At 35.8% G+C, this 21,582-nt stretch overlaps 4 protein-coding genes across 12 annotated transcripts in view; 2 read left to right on the forward strand and 2 right to left on the reverse strand.

Annotated features, from left to right (window-relative positions):
- The window catches only part of LOC107263585 (basement membrane-specific heparan sulfate proteoglycan core protein), a 108,232-nt gene extending 100,437 nt beyond the window's left edge, over positions 1-7,795 (reverse strand). Inside the window, exon 1 of the mRNA XM_025080977.1 lies at positions 7,334-7,795. Coding sequence (XP_024936745.1) covers positions 7,334-7,405 — 72 coding nt within the window. The 5' untranslated portion in view covers positions 7,406-7,795. The remainder of the gene's footprint in view (positions 1-7,333) is intronic.
- A 2,562-nt stretch (positions 7,796-10,357) lies between these two features.
- Positions 10,358-13,778, forward strand: LOC107263592 (prenylcysteine oxidase). 5 transcript variants are annotated; one of them, XM_015730951.2, is made up of 9 exons: positions 10,772-10,997; positions 11,145-11,263; positions 11,344-11,439; positions 11,514-11,720; positions 11,809-11,953; positions 12,051-12,354; positions 12,433-12,556; positions 12,651-13,000; positions 13,088-13,778. In XM_015730951.2, the coding sequence occupies exons 3-9, from the start codon at positions 11,358-11,360 to the stop codon at positions 13,349-13,351; spliced, it is 1,476 nt and encodes a 491-aa protein (XP_015586437.1). In that variant the 5' UTR covers positions 10,772-10,997; positions 11,145-11,263; positions 11,344-11,357; the 3' UTR covers positions 13,352-13,778. The 5 variants fall into 5 exon arrangements, with proteins under 5 accessions (XP_015586438.1, XP_015586437.1, XP_015586436.1 ...); XM_015730952.2 differs by lacking the exons at positions 10,772-10,997; positions 11,145-11,263 and adding an exon at positions 10,358-10,480; XM_015730950.2 differs by having other exon boundaries at positions 11,145-11,439.
- On the forward strand, positions 13,687-16,308 carry LOC107263595 (solute carrier family 35 member E2). Of its 3 annotated transcripts, none has more exons than XM_015730958.2 (6): positions 13,687-13,815; positions 13,930-14,419; positions 14,483-14,734; positions 14,854-15,040; positions 15,131-15,334; positions 15,409-16,308. In XM_015730958.2, exons 2-6 carry the CDS (start codon positions 14,158-14,160, stop codon positions 15,599-15,601), a joined length of 1,098 nt encoding a protein of 365 aa, XP_015586444.1. In that variant the 5' UTR covers positions 13,687-13,815; positions 13,930-14,157; the 3' UTR covers positions 15,602-16,308. The 3 variants fall into 3 exon arrangements, with proteins under 3 accessions (XP_015586444.1, XP_015586443.1, XP_015586445.1); XM_015730957.1 differs by having other exon boundaries at positions 13,690-13,834; XM_015730959.1 differs by having other exon boundaries at positions 13,690-13,834; positions 14,483-14,542.
- A 589-nt stretch (positions 16,309-16,897) lies between these two features.
- LOC107263594 (cystathionine gamma-lyase) lies at positions 16,898-21,351 on the reverse strand. 3 transcript variants are annotated; one of them, XM_015730955.2, is made up of 8 exons: positions 21,165-21,351; positions 20,224-20,374; positions 19,582-19,869; positions 18,657-18,791; positions 18,429-18,564; positions 18,175-18,327; positions 17,903-18,068; positions 16,898-17,811 (listed from the first exon to the last, which is right to left on the reverse strand). In XM_015730955.2, the coding sequence occupies exons 2-8, from the start codon at positions 20,362-20,364 to the stop codon at positions 17,787-17,789; spliced, it is 1,044 nt and encodes a 347-aa protein (XP_015586441.1). In that variant the 5' UTR covers positions 20,365-20,374; positions 21,165-21,351; the 3' UTR covers positions 16,898-17,786. The 3 variants fall into 3 exon arrangements, with proteins under 3 accessions (XP_015586441.1, XP_015586440.1, XP_024936765.1); XM_015730954.2 differs by having other exon boundaries at positions 16,898-17,816; positions 21,165-21,346; XM_025080997.1 differs by lacking the exon at positions 21,165-21,351 and adding an exon at positions 20,565-20,581 and having other exon boundaries at positions 16,898-17,816.
- Positions 21,352-21,582: the final 231 nt, after the last annotated feature.

Consider the following 21,582-nt stretch of genomic DNA (forward strand, 5'->3'; position numbering starts at 1 on the left):
CCCTCCCTCCCTCCCTCTTACTACCTCTGACCCTCCACGAACATCAGTAGCGAGGATGCGCACATCGTTCCCTACTGGCTGTTGCTCATCAATGGACCAGAAAGCATCCTTATCGCGCTCCACCAAAAGGGTACTTAGCGCATTTCAAGCTATCCCGATACTTGAGGACACTTTTAACTTCATCCCGCCGATAGGTGACGTCATCAAGGAATTCAAGAACAGAAAGCAAATACCTACGTACATGACGTAGAAGTCATGAATGACAAGAAATGCCAGTCCGTTATCAATACAGACGCGCCCACGCCGTTGGAAATGGCGGAATGGATTCTCGGCTAAAAAGTTCCTTTATCTAGCAGTACAGTCGAACTAGATCGGATGTCTCTTCCTGGGAATGCTGGAGACTAGCGTAAAAGTGAGGGGAACGGGGATAGGTAGCTTATTGTTAAGGAACGTTACCTGCATTTACAAATATATATATATATATATATATATATCCACCCGCGCACGCGGCAAATGTCGCTACATGGATACTGGGGACCTCCTTTCTGTAGGTAGATACACCTATAGACAGATTCATGGATATACGTTTGTATTAGCTAGGTAGGCTGGAGGTTCCTGCCTAGCCGTGCGTTGAACTTCCTTGAGACAATAATTGAAATCCTTCCACAGACTTGGGATACGGTCTTCGTCCTCGCAGCTTAAAGTCATTCTTGGATCATTTTCATTGACGCGACAGCCACCGGCTGTAAGGCTCGGGCGATCGATATGGGATTAATTTAATAAACTTGTGGCGAACGGCAGAGATAATTAATAAAGACGGAACCACGTGTAATAGAGAGATGGGGGTGGTGGTGGGGGGGGGGGAGACCAAACGAAAGAGAACGAATAGGAGGAAAAAGGAGCGAATAAGCTACGATTACGAAGACCGCTAACAAACGAAACGCTGTCTACCCTATCATAATATCGTTAATGCCCTAATAAGGATTATGAGAAAAATCAATTAAAAACGATATCGGTCCGACAAATGGAGCATGTTGAAATTACGGTAAAACGTACATCCACCTGACTTACAGTACCCCAGCATAAAGGATATGATTTTTCCTATCATAATTTTCATACTTTTTTACAAGTCATATGGATTTCAAAGAAAAACTATTTTATTTTTATTTCTTATTTTACATGCACGCGCACCGTGCCTTTGGCATGTTTAAGCATAGGACGTCATTCTGTCGGAAATAATGCGAAACCTGCTTTGCTTTCTTGGTTACGGGTTATTGTATATTAAGAATGTACATGATTCTATTTCCAAGTAATCAAGATGACTGTAATCTTGCAAATCGCTCTTAAGATACAATTAGATCAGCTCTCGCTCGTCCATGCTGCCTCTGTGCTATTGCATTGTTAAAATGATAAATCCGACAACATGGATTCTCGTTCGTACGAAATCGCCATTTTTGGAAAAAAAAACCGATTCAAGGTTGCGTCACGGAACCAGTGAATATACTTTTTTTCTTTAATACAGTGAAGACATCTGCAAATGAAATCGACATTGTCCCTAACAGACTTAACATCCACACCCACAATGGAGTTGCGTCATATACGAAAAACATCGTTATAACCACATATGACATCACGTGCGTACGAGAGCATCTTCCCTTCGTAAACCAACTGCATCTAAGACCTTATAAAGTCATAGGATTATTAATGCAACAGGAATGCAGTAGCCAACTAAAGTTTTCAAAAGGCAAACAAGATTGGTCGTATCGGCCTAAGTAATTTACGACTACGAAAGTTAGCGAAAAATTTCGGAAATTACTTGAATGACGAAAAAAAAAAAAAGGATAACACTATCCAGAAGTATCTTTTCTCTTTTCCTTTTTAATATCGACCGCGCGCGGGTATTGCTCTTCCATCTGGAAATATTTCGCGAAATGAATATTTATTATCCGAGCGTGTGTCTATTCGTGTATTATTTACGCGAGAGACTCTTCACGTTTCACTGTTTACTATCCTGCTACATAATCCGGGAGCAGATTCTGGCCTTCGTGTATAAATAATTATTACTAAGACATTTTTTGTATATCGTTTGACGATACGAAACAACGACAGCATTTGACGGATCCTCGTGGAAATTTTCGCACCAGATGCAGTAAATAAAGCTATTGATGGCTACTTTCTTTTTTCAACTTTGCTAACTAGTCGGGCGCGCTAATGGAATCGATTCCATACGCGTACACAGGCATATCAAGCGTTTCTTGATATCCCTGCAGAACGAAGTTCAATGCCACTTTACATTAAAATATACGATACGTCGATAAAAACGGGTTAATTAATAATGACCATTCTCAGAAATACAAGTATCAAAGCATAATAATGACGATCCGTAGATACGTACACACCTCCGCGTAAACAACTGTAACCGTAATGCAATTTTTGGAAAAAAAAAAAAAAGACATCACCGCTCGCACAATCCTACAAGTCACACAAGTAGAATATCTTCTTTTTTCTCCTGCTCACTACTTTTTATCATTTCAACTGTCCTTCGTGCACTTACCACGATGCACTGGAACAGTCTGGAAGACGACTTGCTCTTACGTAAGGTACATCTGGTATTATGATAAGTTAGGTTAGGTTCATACAAAGTACGTATAACGACTTTTTGCAGATTCGTTCCGAGTCTGTCCGTTCCGTGAGATTTTATTTGTGGGACTGCATTGCGCATGCGCCTAAGCAAATCGTCCCGGCAACCGGTCCCAATTGCCATCCAAAATTGTCTGCGTTCCAAGTGCAAAGTACGAGCTTTCCTCGAGTTGGTAATTAATGGCGAACGGTACGCAGGGTCGTAGTGGAACGTTACGATATTTTTAACTGGCGCGACACGCAAACTGTATTTTTAACCTTTACTACCGTAACGAATAACTAACTCCATCACGACAAGACCCATAACATCGGCGTATATGACATCAGAGCACTATGGGTCTCTTGTGTAATACGGCACGTTTCACCGATTGGTTTACGAGATGTAGCCAGTGGCGTAATACATCGTGGTTTTAATTCTCAAACTATGGGACACCTTTTGCCATGGGAGACTAAGCTGGGTCCATATGTTTTTACGCAGGCTAGTACAAGCTGCTACGGTATTTGATGTACGACCTTTTGTACGGGACCACTCGGATGGCAAGAGTGGTCCCCATAAGTTTCTAGATGGCGTTGGCCTTTCTCCTTTAAATCTATGGCAGCTCCGAGCTGACCCATCATGTTTATTTTGGGCCCACTCTCTTTCTCTCTTTCTTCTCACTGTTTACGTCTGCCTCCACTTCTGCCGTGTAACGTGTATGCGACCCAACGAGTTCTCTGTCCTTTTTTATACACGTGATTTATATTTTGGACTTGACATCGGGTCAAGTATGGAAGAATTTTTTTTTTTCAACTTGTCAAAATATATCCTAAACCTCTCTAACGCACGTGGATTCGAATTTTAAATTATTCGTCACCCATTGAACGAAAAAAAATTTCTTTCATCGGCTCAAAACAACACGTGTAATTCAATGGAATAGAATGGAATGTCAAAGGCTCATACTTATCTCGAATTAAAGTTTAACCAGCAAAGAGATTGAAGTACCAATTATAATTTTTCACAAGAGAAATAAAATCCACTGCATTGCATGTACATGGAAACCATAGAAATCCTAAGAACTTTACCAAACAATCTAATGGAACTGATGAAAATATCGTATCGCCAATTTGACAAGTCTAGAGGTAGTCTCTCTCTCTCTCTCTCTCTCTCCATAACATTAACTTTTGAAATTGCGCGAGGCGCCATTTTTCGAGATATAGTAACCCCTTATGACCCCATGACCTCTGCAGAGCATCGATATAAATCCTCGTATAGAGCTGCCCATACGGCACGTATCCTGAGAACATTACCATATTTTTCATAAGGTACAAATCTTTCGTATCGCGTCCTGCTGCCTACGGGATCTTCTAGCATTCAAATTCGAACTATCCAACGCCTTCTGGCCATTGACAGAGTATCGAGATGAAGCAAATGAAAAGAAACGTGACAAAGAGATACTTCGACCTTATACCGCGCTCTCCCCAAAAGAGACCTCGGATCATCCATAATCAAATTTTTCTTCGTCTCCTGGAAAACTCAATTGGCGGAAGTCGACAGAAGACGAATGTTACTGCCAAGAGGGACCAAGCCAGTCACTACTTACTCGTCCAATTAAACACAGCAATTATCTAAGTGCCAATCGAACGACGCTGAAATGCCTAAAGCCTCGGCTAAACGGGGCCCGATCGAAATTAGGATCATTTTTAAATTGACCTAGGTCGAACTTTAGCCCGCGGGTATGCGAACGCGTTAATGTAATGTACTGACTGGAGATAACCGCGTTAAAATCGCATTACTAAATAATTTCGTGCCACCGTTCCATCCTTACCGTGGCCATTCTTCGCCCGCTTCTTGAACCTAATTCAATTCCTCATCGATTAGCAGCTATATCCGTTAGCCAATACGCGGCAGATAAATTTCAAACAGCTGTATTAATTTTACGAAAACCAGTACAATTTTTATACGGGTTATTAAAAGTAAAATTTTTTTTATAATCACTTCTTATTATCGCCGGCAAAAACAAAGAAATAATAAAAACATCATTTTTCTGACACCATAACAATTGTGTCACTGTTATCGCTGTCATGGACGCACGACATTTTTTTTCTCATTTCGCTTTTCCAGGTTAAAGATAACAAAGACTCTATCGTGCGCTTATCGGTAATTTTTCAAGATACGAATACTAATTGAAAATCGTGTTTTGACATAAAAAATGGAAATACAAGGTAACGTCGACCAATTTGCCATAGATAAATAATTAGCTTCGAGTATTGTTTTTTTATAGGAAATAATTATTTTTATCAAGTCACTTCTGAGAGTCGATTAATTGGCAAAAGAAATAGTACGATTCCTAAATATGAGAATTCACTTTGAGCCAATCGGATCAGAGTAATAAGGTCAGAATTCTTATTCTTTTCTTGATTGCTCTATATTACTCTTTCTATATCGACTTTAGAACGGCAAACGGTACCGCACGTTCTTTGACTTTAGCTTCTGAATTCAATGCTCGCGCCTTCAATTGTCTCCTCACGGACGATTTCCTTCAGTCCCGTTTTAAACTAACGACAATTGCCGGAATATTTCGCGTATCGGCAAATCAAAAATTATTATTTTATAGCTGTCTAAATGATTTGTCATAACCTGTATTGAGGGTTTAATTAACCGGTGCCGCAAAGACGAGCAGAAAAGGCGTAACTACGATTTGACAGTGTCTATTCAAAGTTTTCATAGAATTCATCATCAGCAACGCTCGACTGTCGACCGATAATCTAGATAACTGTCAGCACTATCGCTGTGCGATAACGGTAGTATGACAAAAATATTGCATAGCTCTGCGACCAAGTATCCAATGTAATTAAAAGTTTCTGCATGCAATTAAATACGACAAAAAAAATATACGGATTGACAACGATTGCCAACATCGTTAAGCGCGCAGTCAAAGTATATTGTCCTAATGTCCCAAGGATGAGAAGTAACAAGATTTTTAAAAAATGATAGGCAACAAAAACAAAACGAAAAATATTGACTGATTAATTAAAAGTACTGACGAAGCGCGTCCTTTCATCACATTAATTAGTCGATCAGCCCGAAGTAAGGGTTACGTTCGTTCCATACATGAGTGCATATCAATTACGTACATCAGAATTTCAAACTCGCGACTAACACAGATAAAGACAAAAAATGCGTTGCCATTAAATTCTCACCACTTTGAAAGTCGAACCGCGAAGAAACCAGCGTGAATTTTTAATTGAGTTAATTCATTCACAGAATAAGTGCGTCGACGCTTTACCGTGCGTGAAGTTTCGTATTTTCCCCCAAAAAAAAAAAAAAGATTCTTTTCTAAATATCAGACACCCCAAACTACGTTAAATCCACACATTGCTGTCACATTGACCTCGACTAGACTTTTATAAGACGAGTAAGAAACTCGCGATAAAATCATATCGTGTTAATCGAATCTGATCGAAGTTTTTCATCTTGCCAAATAAATATCGATTTGCCGATCAACGTAGATACGTAACTTTCGAATACGATTATTCTTATCGATATTTTAATTTATTAAATATATATACGTCCCAGATTCGATTTGTCAACTACGAATAACATAGAGATAGATCTGCATGTGAATAGAAATTCAAAAAGATGATTCTTTATCGAACGACTCGTATGATAATATTATAGGCATACATTGTACTGGGGATACGCAAAAAATACTGAAAAAAAATCTTTGCAAATGGACTGTCAATTGAAACTAGTAACATGTCTATAATTTTCACACCGGTGAAATATAGTCGATGATTTTTTTTTTTCCCTATTGTTTTTATATTACCAATAAAAAAGTTCAATTGACACGTGGTGGTACATGATTTTTCCAGGCGAGACCGATCGCTCAGTAATTTATAGTCCTGCAGGATTGACAACGTGGATGTCGTCAAACGAAGACAAATTATAAACGTACAATCCCTGGCCTATTGGCCAAAGCCCGATGCACATATTCGCTCCACACCCAACCCTGCCGGTGGTATCACTATGCCAATGCACATACGTCCATAACCATCTAGTACGTACAACCAAATTCAAAAATTCAGTGACCCCGGAGGAACCACGCATTCGCGTGTGGATGCAAATATATCATACGAGTAAACTACAGTCACAGGTATTTTATCGAATACGAATTCCTCTGTACTGATAACACGTAACAAGGCTTAACAAAGTAGCACGAGTTAAGTCCCTCGTGTATAGGTTAACTTACCGACTAGCAGATTTCTTACTGTTCGCTGCTGATCGACAGGAATGAACGTAACATCGATATAGAAATTTAAGAATAATTTGACTAGCAGATGACCTCACTATACTAATTATCATCGAGTCTCCCGATAAGCGTATAACTCTAAATAAGTATTAAGTAGCGGTTACGAAAAAAAGTTTTAAAGAGAGTGCTATAGACGGTGCTCGTATATTTTTCAAAAGTTTAAGCACTCGTAAAGTTTCACGGTCTCTTAGAAACGTACATACATATATCGTTACACAACTTCGCCCCGTTAAAACTCGAGCGTCCGAACAAACGAACTTAAAGTATCATCAAGTATCCATTAGGGTCGATTCGTCTTGATACAATTGAATACGGAACGACTGGTAAGCATTACTTTTTGACGCTACGATACTTTAACGGTTTTACAAGTCACAAGTGTAGATACTATTGGAACTGAGACTCACCTCAGAGGCGACTGCGAGGGTCGTACCAAGCAGCATGAACAGCAATACACTCTTTAGTAATACACTCGTCATCTTGATGCTCCTACGAGGTGGTTAATTCGCGATAAAGAATAAAGAAAAAAAATAAAACAAGACGCGACCGGGCCGTATGATCCTGCCACGTGCAAAATCGCGCGCCGCCCTCAGCGACAACAACGACAATACATGACGCTCGTTCGTTCGACCTCCTCCTCGTGATCCCGATTCGATTGTTGACAGTAGACGCGTATTATGGCTGGATATTTTTAACGGCGTAAGGGTGGACTCTGACAACTGCGGGGGCCAGTCGACTAACAACACGATTGGTTTTAGACTATTGGATAGACGTGACGACGGACAGGCTGATCGGGAGACAGTCAAAACACCGTACACACCGTACCGGCGTTCGGTAGCGTCTGAGAGGCCGAGCGGGCCGGCAAGATAAAACTTTTTCAAAACCCCGTGGTTTTCCCTCTCCTCTCCTCACTACCTTCTATCTCACTCGATATATGTATACAACTTGTTCCCTCTTGCTCTTTCGGTGTGTCTGTATCTGACTCCTCTGGCGCTCGTGCTCCCTCACTCTCTGGATTCTCTCCCACCACTTCCTCCCTCCACCAGTCACTCTATCGGGCTACCTCTGCTCTCGCTCTCACTTGCTTTCCTCTGACTGTACGTATACTCCTCCCTCCGTCACTCTCTCTCTCTCTCTCTCTCTTTCTCTATGGGTCTCTATGGTTCAGGATTCCTCCTGACCACAAGGAGAACCCGATGCTGCTGCTACTGCTGATGTCGTCGACGAGTCAGTCGGACCCGCCGATAGTTGGACCACAGGTTTGCAGAAATTAGCTTTTCGATCATTATGAATTTCACTGTAGTATACCTTGTCGACATACGTTTATGATACAGACCTTACGACGATACGTTACATAGAACGAGCGGAACGGTGAAATTATTATTCGACACCATCAGGCGTATTTACTCGGTCGTATCTGAAAATTGGAGTATCCCTTACGGTTGTATCTTGGCGCGTTCGGAGGTACTGGGATATTCTCGTTAGATGGACCAATGGAAAGGGATGCTGGGAACAATTTTTTTAAACTGGTCACACAAACTTTTTATTGTTTTTTTTTTGGCAACTTCTTAACGTACCCTGCCATTCGAATTCGTACGACGCGCATCCGCTGGGAGTTAAGTAAACTGAAATTCGCATGAGGGCATTTCTATATTTAGCAAGTGGAACTTTTTGCAATTTTCATAACAGCAATGACATTCTTGAGACATATGTAATCAAGACTGTATTGTATGCAAATATCGCGGATATATAATGAGATATATATAAATCTACATCTCAATGCTTTATACCAATAATCGATAATAATATTGATCATCGGTAATACAAATATATGTTAAATAAAGTTTATTCAATTTATGCAGATCCACTTAGGTCCCCTTCATTATAAAGCTCAATTATTTTTTAAGTTACGTAACACAAGCATAATATAATTGATCACACGAAGAAAAATTTCATGAAGATACTTCATACCTTCCCAATGTTCCCTACGCGAATTATACCACGGATACTAGAATTAGTCTTAATGAGAAAATTTGCGAGAGTTTAACGAATTTTTACGAGCCGCTTTATCTTGCGGCACTTTCGATTAGCCATACTGAAAGATTTATAGCTCAACCGTGTCAAGGCCATAGCTGGTATCAGGGTCAAAGGTCATACATTGTCTCTCTCTTTTTTATTCCTCCCATCCGTTCTAAGCGTTAACAAAAATAACTACTCATCTTCGTCTCCACTCGTCCACGCACCTTGAACTTACAGACTATAATAGGCCTACCTGAAATAACGTAATATATGTATAATCAAATGAAAGAAATTTAACAGCCTCCTACGCTAAACCAGCATTCTACGTATAAATGCTTGTACATTCGGATTCGTAAATGTAATCTACCAGGCGCCACCTTCCCCCTAATATCAAAACAAATCTAACGGCTGTGTAGTAATAGACTTATGCGCGATTCGCGAACTTTACGATAATGCGAGTCAGTATTGGTTGAGTTTACACATGGCTCCACATTATCTTTTTCGCTGAAATTCAGATTTCAGTATTTGGAACGTGCCATCTGCACTTTTCGGCGAATCTCAACTTCTTGCTAGGTTAATAACGTCGTGATCTCGAATTAATGTTTTATTTAGTCTGGACCTGGCTGCGGGCTTGTTAAAAGCTTCACATATCGGACTGCATACGTGTCCTTGAATACCTACGCATGTGCGACGTCGTAATAACGTGTGCATTCACAAGTCAATGGCGCGGCAAACGCTATTCTCGAGACATCCGACTGCGTTCAATAATTGACATATTTTTTTCACATATACTTATATTGTCAGCGACATTTCCATGCTCCGAATTCGTTACGAGAGAGTGAATGCGAATTTTCAAACGACATTCCTAGCGACGCAGAAAATTCAAAAGTAAACCATCCCTTGGACATCAAGGAAAAAAAGAAGATAAATAAAAGTTCATTTACCGACTTTGACATTTTGATATAAAGAAAATGGACTCAAAGATAGACGTGAGTGGTTATAATGACAATTAAGTTATAATGACGACAATTGCTGTTCTCAAAATACACTCAATGTACCTAATCGGAATTTCAAAATATTAATGAAGCTCGATAATTTATCTCTTCCAGTAATCAATAGTATAGTATATGTAACTGAAGCTACGATATATATTTATAAGATATTCTGTACTGTTCGTACCTTGTGGATTCTTAAAGTAGACAATGGGGTCTCCACGATGGGGCTGAGTAACTGTGCCTCACAGCTTGAGGGCATTCTTTGTCGGTTTTGAGGCTCCAATTAAGGACGAATCTCTTTACGATGCAAGTGACTCGCAAACGATTGTCACGGTGCCCTTTTTTAGTAGAACAAATTGAAATAAATCAGACAAATCAAGTCGCGAGTGACTCACGTATATAACGCCTTCGTTTCAGTTCATTGGTTCGCGACAGCAGACTTTCATTCATTCTTTGATGTGGAGAAGCCTGCGTCATCGTGGCAAAAGGAAAATAGCGTAATTAAACGTACATCTGCCGCCCAACTCTAGAAAACTCATGGTACGTAGCAACCTCTACAATAACAGCCGTTAACGAATTATTCAAAGTTTAATGCATCCTGGGAACAAATACTGCGCATGCACGGACATGTTGCTGCACATTTAGGTTCGATTGTGGACTTATAATACATGGACTCCGCATCTCCATGCTAAGTAGAGTTTGAAGCAAGGGGGATTGTGAAATAGACGTTTGCGGGAATTTTCCACCCCGTTCTATTTCTGCGCGCGCATAATTTTAAGTGCTTTACCGACGCAGCTATAGTGAACATAACCTGTTAATGGTAATAAGTTATTCAATGTGACAATGGGTATCAATAGTGGATTTGGGTCTTGGGGTCTTGCAAAAAAATTCTTTACTCATAATTATATATACAAATTTAAACTAGTAGTAGTTACATGCTGCTCTGTCGGTAATAGATGGTCATATGTGAAAAATAAAAAACTTATCCTGTAGATAACTACTTTTTTATGTATCAGTAAATTTAGGTGAAAAGCACGTAAAATTTAATATACGCTAAGTATGTATTAGAATTAAATTTAATTCAATTTGTAAATTGTAATAAATATCCTTCATTGTGTTACCTTCTAAAGTTTAATGTTGCGCAGAAACTGTAATACCGACGAAATGTTGATTTTCGTATTTTTAATTTTCCTCGTATTTGTAGATGCAGTATCAGCCAAATAATATAATAGGTGATACGTGGGTGGTACTAAGAAAAAGATGATTATCAAATTTTTATTTTTAGCGCGCCTTATTGAGTTTTTACAGACCTAGTTTTAATTAGTACGTTTGTACATTGATTCTGTATAATTTGGCCAGTCAAGTTAACAGTTCTCGAATTTCACTTTATATTTGCTATACAGCTTTCAGAGTTGTAATGAATAATATGTTGTACCTGTTGCTTCTGACTTTCTTCATTAATAAAGCACATTCAATAAAACAATGCACTCCACGAATTGGTAAGTATCTGTATTGAAGTCACAAACAAATAATTTTGACATGATTCTTTACTAATCTATTTATCACTTTGCAGCTATCATCGGAGGAGGTATTAGTGGATCGTCAGCATCATACTATTTAAATGAATTATTTAAGGAAAATGTACAGATTGATGTCTTTGAAGCTAATAATGTTGGCGGACGTTTGGCTACAATAGAAATAGGACAGAATTTGTATGAAGCTGGTGGATCCATAATTCACAACAGACAACGATACATGAATCACTTCACTGAAATACTTGGTAAATAATCAAATAGTGTTATGTTTTCATAATGTTTAACTAAATATGTTGAATTATTTTCCAATTGCTGACTATATATTTATTTAAGGGTTGGAACAAAGACCCTCACCTGACAATCAAAGATATGGTGTGTGGAATGGAAAGGAATTTGTTTTTAAAGAGAGTAAATGGGAAATCATAACATTTATCAAACTCTTTTATAGATATGGTTTCCAGCCTTTTGCTCTGTACAGGTATGTTGCTAAGTCAAATCTGGCAAGAAAAAGGATTTAAACACTTATATATCCATAATCTGTACCAGACTCATACATAATTTTTTATTTTGAATAGTTACATTAATAAATTGCTTCAAGATTTTGAGACAATATATGAACTTCAGAATAATGGAGCAACATTTATTAACACAACTTCTCTCATGGGAGCTATGAATGAACAATTTCCAAAGATGATGGACATAACAACAAAAAATCATTTACTAAACCTTGGCTATTCATCGAAGTTAATAGACGAACTAGTTACAGCTACATTAATTGTAAATTATGGACAAGACACTAATGTTCAGAGTTTTGTTGGATGTGCATCTGTAGCTGGAGGTGGTTTTAATTTATGGGCTGTGAAAGGGGGAAATGACAAGGTATATCTTGCATCTTTGATTGTCTTGAAATTATATGATTATTGTTAAATCATAAATTACAATATTCTGCTCTTTAAGATACCTAAAGGGCTTATTTCAAAAACTAAATCAGTAGAAGTGGTGCCTTCACAAGTAACAAAAATTCGTTATTCTCAAAAAAGCGACAAATTATTACAATATGAAATTTTTTACGATCAGGAAGGTGAGCAGAAAATACACAGTAAATCAGTCATGTGGTTCACCTAAATATGCAGTCATCCTCAATACCTCAATTTCATATTTTTTTAAATTTTCAGGCATCTCTAACAGCAGTTTTTATGATATTGTTATCATTGCTACACCCTTAACCCAAGATCAAGAATGGTCCATTGAATTTGAAGGATTCCCAAACGGGACAGAGTTTAAATTTCCTGGAGATTATCAAACAACTGTCGCTACGTTTGTACAGGGAGACTTGAATCCATCATATTTTGGATTGGCGGAACTACTAGACGGTGTAATGAGTTGCAACCTGCTAAATACAAAGATCAACAGTATCGGTAAAATATTTCCGGTTGAAGGTTATACTGGAGCTGATTCGAGAGTTTGGAAAATATTCAGCAAGGAGTCTTTAAAATTAGAAGACTTAAACGACATATTTCTACAAGTACGACATTAAACGTATTTTTGTAATAACTAAAAAATGTATAATGATATAATGTAACATAATTATTGGAACAAACTCCAATTTCAGATTGATGAAGTAAAGGAAGTTAAATGGAAGGCCTACCCACATTATGGTGCAACTTTGCGCAATGACAATTTTAAACTCTACGATTTAGTCTATCAAACAAATGCAATAGAATGGGCTGCAAGTGCTATGGAAATGAGCGCCATAGCTGGAAGAAATGTTGCTATACTGGCTTATAATGAATATTTACAGAAATATTCTTCAGCATCATCGCAAAAACCATCAGATAAGAAAGTGCTAAAAAAGATACGCTTGTCAGAGCTATAATTTGTACATATTTAAAAAATTTAAATTTTCATTCCAAAGGTATCAGCAACAGTATTTCATGGAAATTATTGAAATTTATTATATTCCTAGCTTTTGGTACTAATCAATGCATTGTAATATGTCTTGTTCAAAAAGCATATCATACGTAATGGAATGTTACTATTTACCCTGTTCATTAACGACGTCTATTTTTTTATTCAATATTTTGTTACGGTAACGTGGTGTAATATATGATGTCGATTGTTTATAGGGTATAGGTCATTATAAAATGTAATTGGTATACACCGTATACACCAACAGAGGGTGGAAGTGGGTGGAAGAAAAAAGTTTGTTCTCCGCCATTGAGGAAATCGTGAGGTGTTAACGTTGTGACAGAAATTTGTATTTGATGACTATAGTGTAACAATAAATATTATTTATACCACAATGTTTATCTCAACTAATATTTATGATGATGCAAACCGGTAATAAATTCTTTCACAGGTATACATGTTACTTCTCCTAACCTGGTATATTAACAACAATTAACACAAATTGATAATGATCTAACTCATGAAATGTAATAATTGTATTTTCAGAATAAATTCGATTAAATGAGGAAAAAACTGTGCTACACACATTTTGGCACGTTATTATAATTGTAAGGTTCCACAATCTTGCAAACTTAACCTCGCGCAGAAAGTGATAAGAACAACAGTTTATTATCTATTTCGTATCGGAATGTGGAGAAACACAGTGCTGTCGACAAAACAACAAATTGAATATCCATCGTATCATAAAAATCTTTGACCTGTGGTTCAACTGTCATGGATAATCATTCTATTCGCATAAACTATACCCAGAGCTCTAAAGATGCAGAAGAAATAACTATGGTATTTGATAATCCACTGAAACAGCATGACCTGAAGAAACGTGAAGGGGAAGCTCTACTGATCACTGATACAAAAGGTGGACTGTTTAATCCTAGAGCACTTTTGTTCTTGATACTCTGGTATGTCTTCAGTGGATGTACATTATTCCTGAACAAATACATACTGTCGTACATGGAAGGAGATCCCACCATACTAGGTAAAATTTCTTTATATTAAAGTCAAATACATAAATATATTTTCGATAAAATTGGTATCCTAGGTGCTTGTCAAATGTTGATGACAGCAATCTGTGGATTTATTCAGATGTACTTTCCATGTGGTATGTATCGTGCAAGCTCACGTTTAATGAGACCACCTGGCTTTTATAAACATATGATACTTGTTGGATGCACTCGATTCACAACAGTTGTTTTGGGATTGGTCGCTCTCAATTATGTAGCTGTCAGTTTCACTGAAACTATTAAAAGTAGTGCACCACTTTTTACTGTATTAATTAGCAGATATCTACTAGGTAAGCTCATTGTCAGTTGATTGACATGTGGTTATTACATAAGAAAATTTGAATGCATTTATAATTTGCAATAATTCTACCACTTTATCTATTGTAGTGATTATTAACATGGATTTCAGGTGAGCATACTGGTCTCTATGTTAATTTATCATTAATACCTGTAATGGGAGGTCTTGCCCTCTGTTCTGCCAACGAAATAAGTTTTGATTTGAGAGGATTTGTAGCAGCGATGGCCACGAATTTAACAGAATGTTTACAAAACGTTTATTCAAAGATGCTAATAAGCGGTGATAATTTTAAATACACGTGAGTCAGCTATCTGTTTCTATTGTGGGAATCAAACTATCATCAAAGAAATATTTACGAGGTTAATAACAATTTATATATCTATTGCAGGCCTGCAGAGCTTCAATTTTATACCAGTCTAGCATCCATAGTGGTACAAATACCAGTTTCAATATTACTGGTAGATTTACCAACTCTAGAGCATTCCCTATCTTTCAAATTATTCTCTGCATTCCTTCTCAATGGAGTGTTCTTCCATTTTCAAAGCATTACTGCTTATGTACTTATGGATTATATTAGTCCCGTCACGCATAGGTAAGATTTGCTATTAAGAATCAACTATATTTTAATTATACACTAATTATTGACAATACTTATTGCCATTGCAGTGTTGCCAATACGGCTAAGAGAGCATTTTTAATTTGGCTTTCCGTATTGTTATTCAATAATCCGGTAACTGGCTTATCGGCTCTAGGAACTTCATTAGTAATTATTGGAGTATTGTTATACAATCGGGCACAGCAGTACGATAGAATGAAAAGTGCAAAAGTGAGGAGTACTTCGAAAGTAAATTTACAATGATACGTAAAAAATGTATAAATGTTATGTGAACCTTAAAATGGAGTGCATGAAATGAGCAGATGCTGATGCAGATCGAATATTTAATAAATTTATGTCAATTATTGGCATCTTCTCGAGAATGTGTTCCAAACTGTAAAATACATTTTTATGATTTTATTTAATACTCCAAATATATGCATTGCAATGGAGAGTAAAATAGTCGGAAGAAAGGTTCACAGCACGTTTAATGTATTCTTTATAGGTTAGACATACAGAAGATTATTTTATTAATTAATTTATTATTGATTGCCAACACCAGTGGGCCAAGTACTGTTAGTCGAAATAGATATAGCATAATATCTGATAAATCATCACTTAATCAAAAGTCTTTTCTAATAACGGTACATGTAACTTAAGGAATCGTTTACTGATAAATAGCATTTATATGATTTTTATAAATAACATTCCTGTGTCCAATTTATTTAGTAGCATCGTTCAGCTAAGGCATATTCAACTTAATATGCAATAAGCATTAAACGAATCCACAATTCAATTTAAGTATTATTTTTTTCCGGTAACGGTCATGTGTCCATGTTAAAGTCCTTGCGCAAAGCCTTAAAAGTGTCCAAATATTAAGGACATTTGTAATCGGCTTTATACGTCGAAATATGTACGTCGGGAAACTATTGTCCTAGGACTCTAATGAAATAAAAATAATTTATATCGAATGGGTTGAAAAAGTTGTCAGATATAGAAAAGGCAAATTGTCATTTAAACCTTCCTGAATGATTATAACTAGACTGAATTAATAAACTAATATAAACGTTCTTTGAAGGACAATTATAATAATATTTCAGTGGTACTAAGAACAGTTGAATCGGTTCTTTAGCAATGAAAACCTTATCACTTGAACTTCTAAATTGTTCTTAATGGTGACGTGACCCAATAAATAATGTCGATTATTAACATAATTATGTATTTTATACTACAGACCAAAATATACTGTTGTATATTGTATATCTTTTAAGAAAAGTTCTTGAAGAGAAAAATGTCTTGCTTCGTTATATAATTGTATGAAGAAACAAACTGTCTTGTAAAATTGAATGAGTTAGCCATACCAAATTAAAGAATTAATGCATCAAAATTTAATCATGATAGGAGAAACACGTCTGTCAAAATGGCGAAGAAAAGTTTCAAGTACATGTTTCGTAAATAGTGTATTGTATCCTTTACGAATAAAATATTGTATAAAGTTGCATAATTATTTTCACCGGAAAGTGGGCATAAAGTGTAGGTCAATTGAATCGCTAGCAGATGTTCGAGAAGCAATGAATAAATATTTATTTATAATCTTCAATAATTTGTTACTTACATATTACGTACATAAACGAAAACAGAACAAAATAGATTAGCTTAACAAGTCATCTCAACACGCGTGTTTGAAGAAATAGTCTGATACAAAAATTCGCTTGTTAAACAGTATAAAAGTAGGTTAACAGTGAATATTTATTTTCACAATGACATTCTCATGTGAAGCGTCGCACATTCATATATAAACAAAATTGTTCGTATCCAAAACAGTTTTGTTTACCATGGAACAAGACTTTTCTACTTTACGATAAAAGCAATGTGAGTTGTAAAGTTCGATATAATATTATGCAGACTATACATGAAATTTGTACTCGCAGAAATTACAGTATACGAATTATCAGTAAAATACCAACGATAAACAATGATGTGACTAAAAATATTGTAAATATTATATACAGCAAATTCTCGACTTAGTCGATTAATTCGTTCAGTAGGTTGCCACACAATTTAATTTGTGTAACTCGAGGACTTGCTGTACATGAAAAAAAGAGCAATATATTATATGAAACTGTGGCTCAAACGAGACAAGAAAATATTATGCCCCGAATCGCATCTATAAACAATGATAATTAATTAAAAATTTAGATACCGAAGGTTACCCGCACCAAAAGGTATATACAAAATTTGAATCTACTAAAAAAAAAATATACATATATACGTGATAACATTATGATAAATTTGTTATTATTTATTAAAGTATTGCTAAAATTTTGCATCATTTGATTGGCACACTTTGAAAGCTTGATCAAGATCAGCTATCACATCTTGTTCAGATTCAAGTCCCACAGATAAGCGAATTAATTGATCAGTAATACCTAATGCTGCTCTCTCTGCTTCAGGAATAGATGCGTGCGTCATGACTGATCTAACATAACAGAAAATTTTATTTTCAATCATTTGCTTATCTATAATTTTCTCCACAATGGATATATCTACATTAATTATACATACGGCAATTCTGCAAGTGATTCGTATCCGCCAAGAGATTCGGCTACGCAGAATAATTTCAAAGCCTTTAAAAATTTAACGGAATCACCCTTAATATAAAAAGAGATCATTCCACTGTGACCAGTTGTTTGCTTCAAGGCCAATTCATGTTGTGGATGAGATGGAAGTACTATGAGAATAAAAATACATATTCAATTCTCACGTATAATGTGACAAATAAGATTGTCACTTTATACCTTGCAACAATTCTAATTATAGATATAAATTCTTCTTACGTGGATGAATAACTTTTTCAACTAGAGGATGTTTTTCTAAATATTTGGCGACAGCAAGACCATTCTTCATATGTTGCTTCATTCTCAGTTCCAGTGTTTTCAAACTACGGTTTACCAGTGAACAATCAAATGGCGATGGCACGATACCCATGGCTAACAAAAGAATAATTTAATGAAAAGCATTCTAAAATTCCTTCATACGCCTTAAATTAAATATTTTTTGTAATAATGGCGATATTGCAAGAGCGGTTTACCATTTTGATTAAATCGCAATCGCTCGGCAAGATCATCACACTTGGTAATTGCTGCACCCATTATAACATCAGAATGACCGTTCATGTATTTTGTTAACGAGTATGTAACAATATCTGCGCCAAGTTCTAGAGGACGCTAATTACAAACAAAGAAATAATTTACTTAACTATAATTTTTTCGTATGCTACCGTAATCAAATATTCAGTGTATGTATATACATAACTTACCTGAAAATAGCATGTTAAGAAAGTATTATCAACAACAAGAATAATATCTGGACGGGTCGCCTTAAGAGATTCTACAACGGCTTTAATATCGACTAACATTAATAATGGGTTGGTGGGAGTCTCTAGCCATATCATCTACAACAAGAAATATGATGTTGACGGATAATCGGTTAATGCCATATGAATGATCTATGGTAAGTCTGATCAATTTTATATTAATTTAATATTAAATTCATAAGACCCATTATCAGGAACCGCTGGAATCGGATAAATTTTTCACTATATCTTGTAAGCTATAAAAAGTATCAATTGTCTTTATTTCGTCATTAATCCACATAATCAAGTTTAACCTTCCTTTTTATATATCACGGAATGACATGAGACGTTGCCTGACATGATGAAAACCATTATCAGATGTACTGCCAAAATATTCTCTAAGATATTTAAATGTATGATTTTTAAAAGAGGCAATACCCTTATAAGAAGAAATTCTAAGATTATCGGTTCTGAACGTATAAACATTCCAAGATCTTAGAAACAATGATTCGAAAATTTAATCCACTCACCACATACAAGCATGAAATTTAACTTCCAATTTTATCTTTTTTTTTAATTTACGTTTTGACAACAGATTAACTGAACGTCCATAAAGATATCCAATGTAAATAACATTTATTGTTTGAAGTGGTTCAACTATCATTATCTGAGAGCTTATCATTTGAGCAATAATTGCGTCAGAAAAATAAAGCTGTAGATTAAATTAATGAACACTGCCGATATTCTGCTACAGTTACCAAACATGTCAATATGTATACAGTGAGTCTGATAATTTATATACTCAAACATCGGAATGATCAATTGCTTAAGAATATATTCATAATGCTTTGCAGAATGCGAATGCTAATTATTTTATACATTTACTCACCTTTGTGTTGGATTGTACAGAATCTATAATCTGTTTTGGATCACTCGCATTCACGAAGGTAACTTTAATGCCTTGCTTAGAAGAACACTTTTGGAAAAACCGGTTGGTTCCTCCATATATATCATTACCACATACAAGATGATCTCCTGATTGCAATAATGATATAATACCTGTTGTTGCACCAAGGCCAGATGCAAATGCAAATGCATGTTTGCCACCTTCTAGCGCAGCTAAGCATGATTCCAAAACATTACGAGTAGGATTTCCTGATCGTCCATACTCAAAACCCTGCAATATGAAACGTAAAAATTAATGTTCATAGTCATATTCAATATAGCAAGTATATCCAAGTTTGAAATGAACTGTAAACGACATGTGATTGAAAATAATTGGCTAAAATTGGCACATCTGTAAGAGGAGAGTGATGTATTAATTTTGACCAATTATTATGATTGATAATGACATAGCAATGCTATATTGAAACTGCCTGATCATTTCAATAATGCAAGATTATTCAGACCACACAATCAAAATTTAAATGTCACTCATGAAATTAATTACAGAATTTTTTGAAAATCGACACTCAATAATTAATTACATCAACACGTTTGACTATGTAGAAAAATACTTTGTTTAAGTTACTCTGTGTTCATTTGGTGCGTCTTGCCGAAAAGTTGTGGACATTACTAAAGGAGGAACAATAGAACAATGACTCCATTGCAGTGGATCTTGTCCTGCGTGAATGGCTCTTGTTGCAAAACCATCTTGGATATTAGTCGGCATGATTGAGGAGCTATAAAAAAAATAACTTTTAATATCAAACAGCAAATATTAAATTCATCTATATTTAGTATTATATTTTAATGTTATTACATAAATGGAACATGAATAGATGACTGGGTAATTATACAATTTTGTTATACATATATGAATTAAACCTTACTACCAGCAATTATGCTAATAAAGATCAATTAAACAATTACCAATGAATAGACTCAATATTACTTAATTTTGCATATGAATATTTAATAATCACAAATTAAAGTTGTTTTGAAAAGTTCTAAAAGGAAGTGAGCCAAATACCAGTAAAATTGCCATATCTGAAAAAGCATCTGTCATGCCAGTTGTTACTCATTACATATATTATAATGTTGCATCATCTTCAAAAAAATCAATTAAGTGGTATAAATTATATAAGTAAGGAAAATCTAAAAAAATATCTCTTATCACATAACAACTGTGTCCCAATTATGTGGTGATATGTTAAAAGACTATTAAATTTTCATGAAACATATGGCTTATATCATATAATAAAATTGATTAGATTCAGTTAAAAATCACAATGAAACGATTATTGATACTTTGCACTAGTCAATGACACTATTATTAATTTCACAAAGATATTACTGTTCTATAACGATATACAATTTTAAACCAGAAGTTCCTATGCGAAATGTGCCGTTTACTTAATTAATGTGATAATTACTCTAGAATAACAATTGTCAAATTGAGTATATTTATAACAGTAAATATATTCTCGAGTTATAACAATTTTCTGGGAACCGACTAATTTTACTACTCACGATGTATGAGAAAATAATCAGTTAACAGGAATGTAAAGACTCCCAACAACCCAAATCGCACGACGGCAGAAGACAGACCACTGCAAACTGCTGCGGACTACCGAATCTTGTTGGAAACGTGGTCCCGTATGCTTTAGAAGCTGCCGCCTCTGCCGGCCAATGCCTTCACGAAGATTCTTGCCATAATTAGCGATAACCTTGAAACTAAATAAAACTTCTTAGGCACGTACTCTCGCTAAAAAATGACTACAGCGTTTGTGTAAATGTCAAAGGTTTGCGAATTCCAAAAATTCATAACAGTAAAATTGTAAACACAATTCGAGAGCCATGTACAATAAAGTCAACGGCTATATACTGTTTTAAAAATATAGATATTACAATAAATCGCCATTATATGATTGTCAAAATAAAAATATAG

The sequence above is a fragment of the Cephus cinctus genome, unplaced genomic scaffold, assembly GCF_000341935.2.
Source record: "Cephus cinctus unplaced genomic scaffold, Ccin1 Ccin1_scaffold0160, whole genome shotgun sequence".
Lineage (NCBI taxonomy): Eukaryota > Metazoa > Arthropoda > Insecta > Hymenoptera > Cephidae > Cephus > Cephus cinctus.

Bases quoted from the DNA above. Each gene is read 5' to 3' on its own strand.
- LOC107263592 (XM_015730952.2), top strand. From the start codon at position 11,358: ATGAATAATATGTTGTACCTGTTGCTTCTGACTTTCTTCATTAATAAA. The intron at 12,355-12,432 runs GTATATCTTGCA...CTGCTCTTTAAG, and splicing joins TGAAAGGGGGAAATGACAAG to ATACCTAAAGGGCTTATTTC. The intron at 12,557-12,650 runs GTGAGCAGAAAA...TTAAATTTTCAG, and splicing joins AATTTTTTACGATCAGGAAG to GCATCTCTAACAGCAGTTTT.
- LOC107263595 (XM_015730958.2), top strand. From the start codon at position 14,158: ATGGATAATCATTCTATTCGCATAAACTATACCCAGAGCTCTAAAGAT. The intron at 14,735-14,853 runs GTAAGCTCATTG...CATGGATTTCAG, and splicing joins AATTAGCAGATATCTACTAG to GTGAGCATACTGGTCTCTAT. The intron at 15,041-15,130 runs GTGAGTCAGCTA...TATCTATTGCAG, and splicing joins GGTGATAATTTTAAATACAC to GCCTGCAGAGCTTCAATTTT.
- LOC107263594 (XM_015730954.2), bottom strand. From the start codon at position 20,364: ATGCCGACTAATATCCAAGATGGTTTTGCAACAAGAGCCATTCACGCA. The intron at 18,069-18,174 runs GTAAGAAGAATT...TTATTCTCATAG, and splicing joins TGAAAAAGTTATTCATCCAC to TACTTCCATCTCATCCACAA. The intron at 17,817-17,902 runs GTATGTATAATT...CTGTTATGTTAG, and splicing joins GAATCACTTGCAGAATTGCC to ATCAGTCATGACGCACGCAT.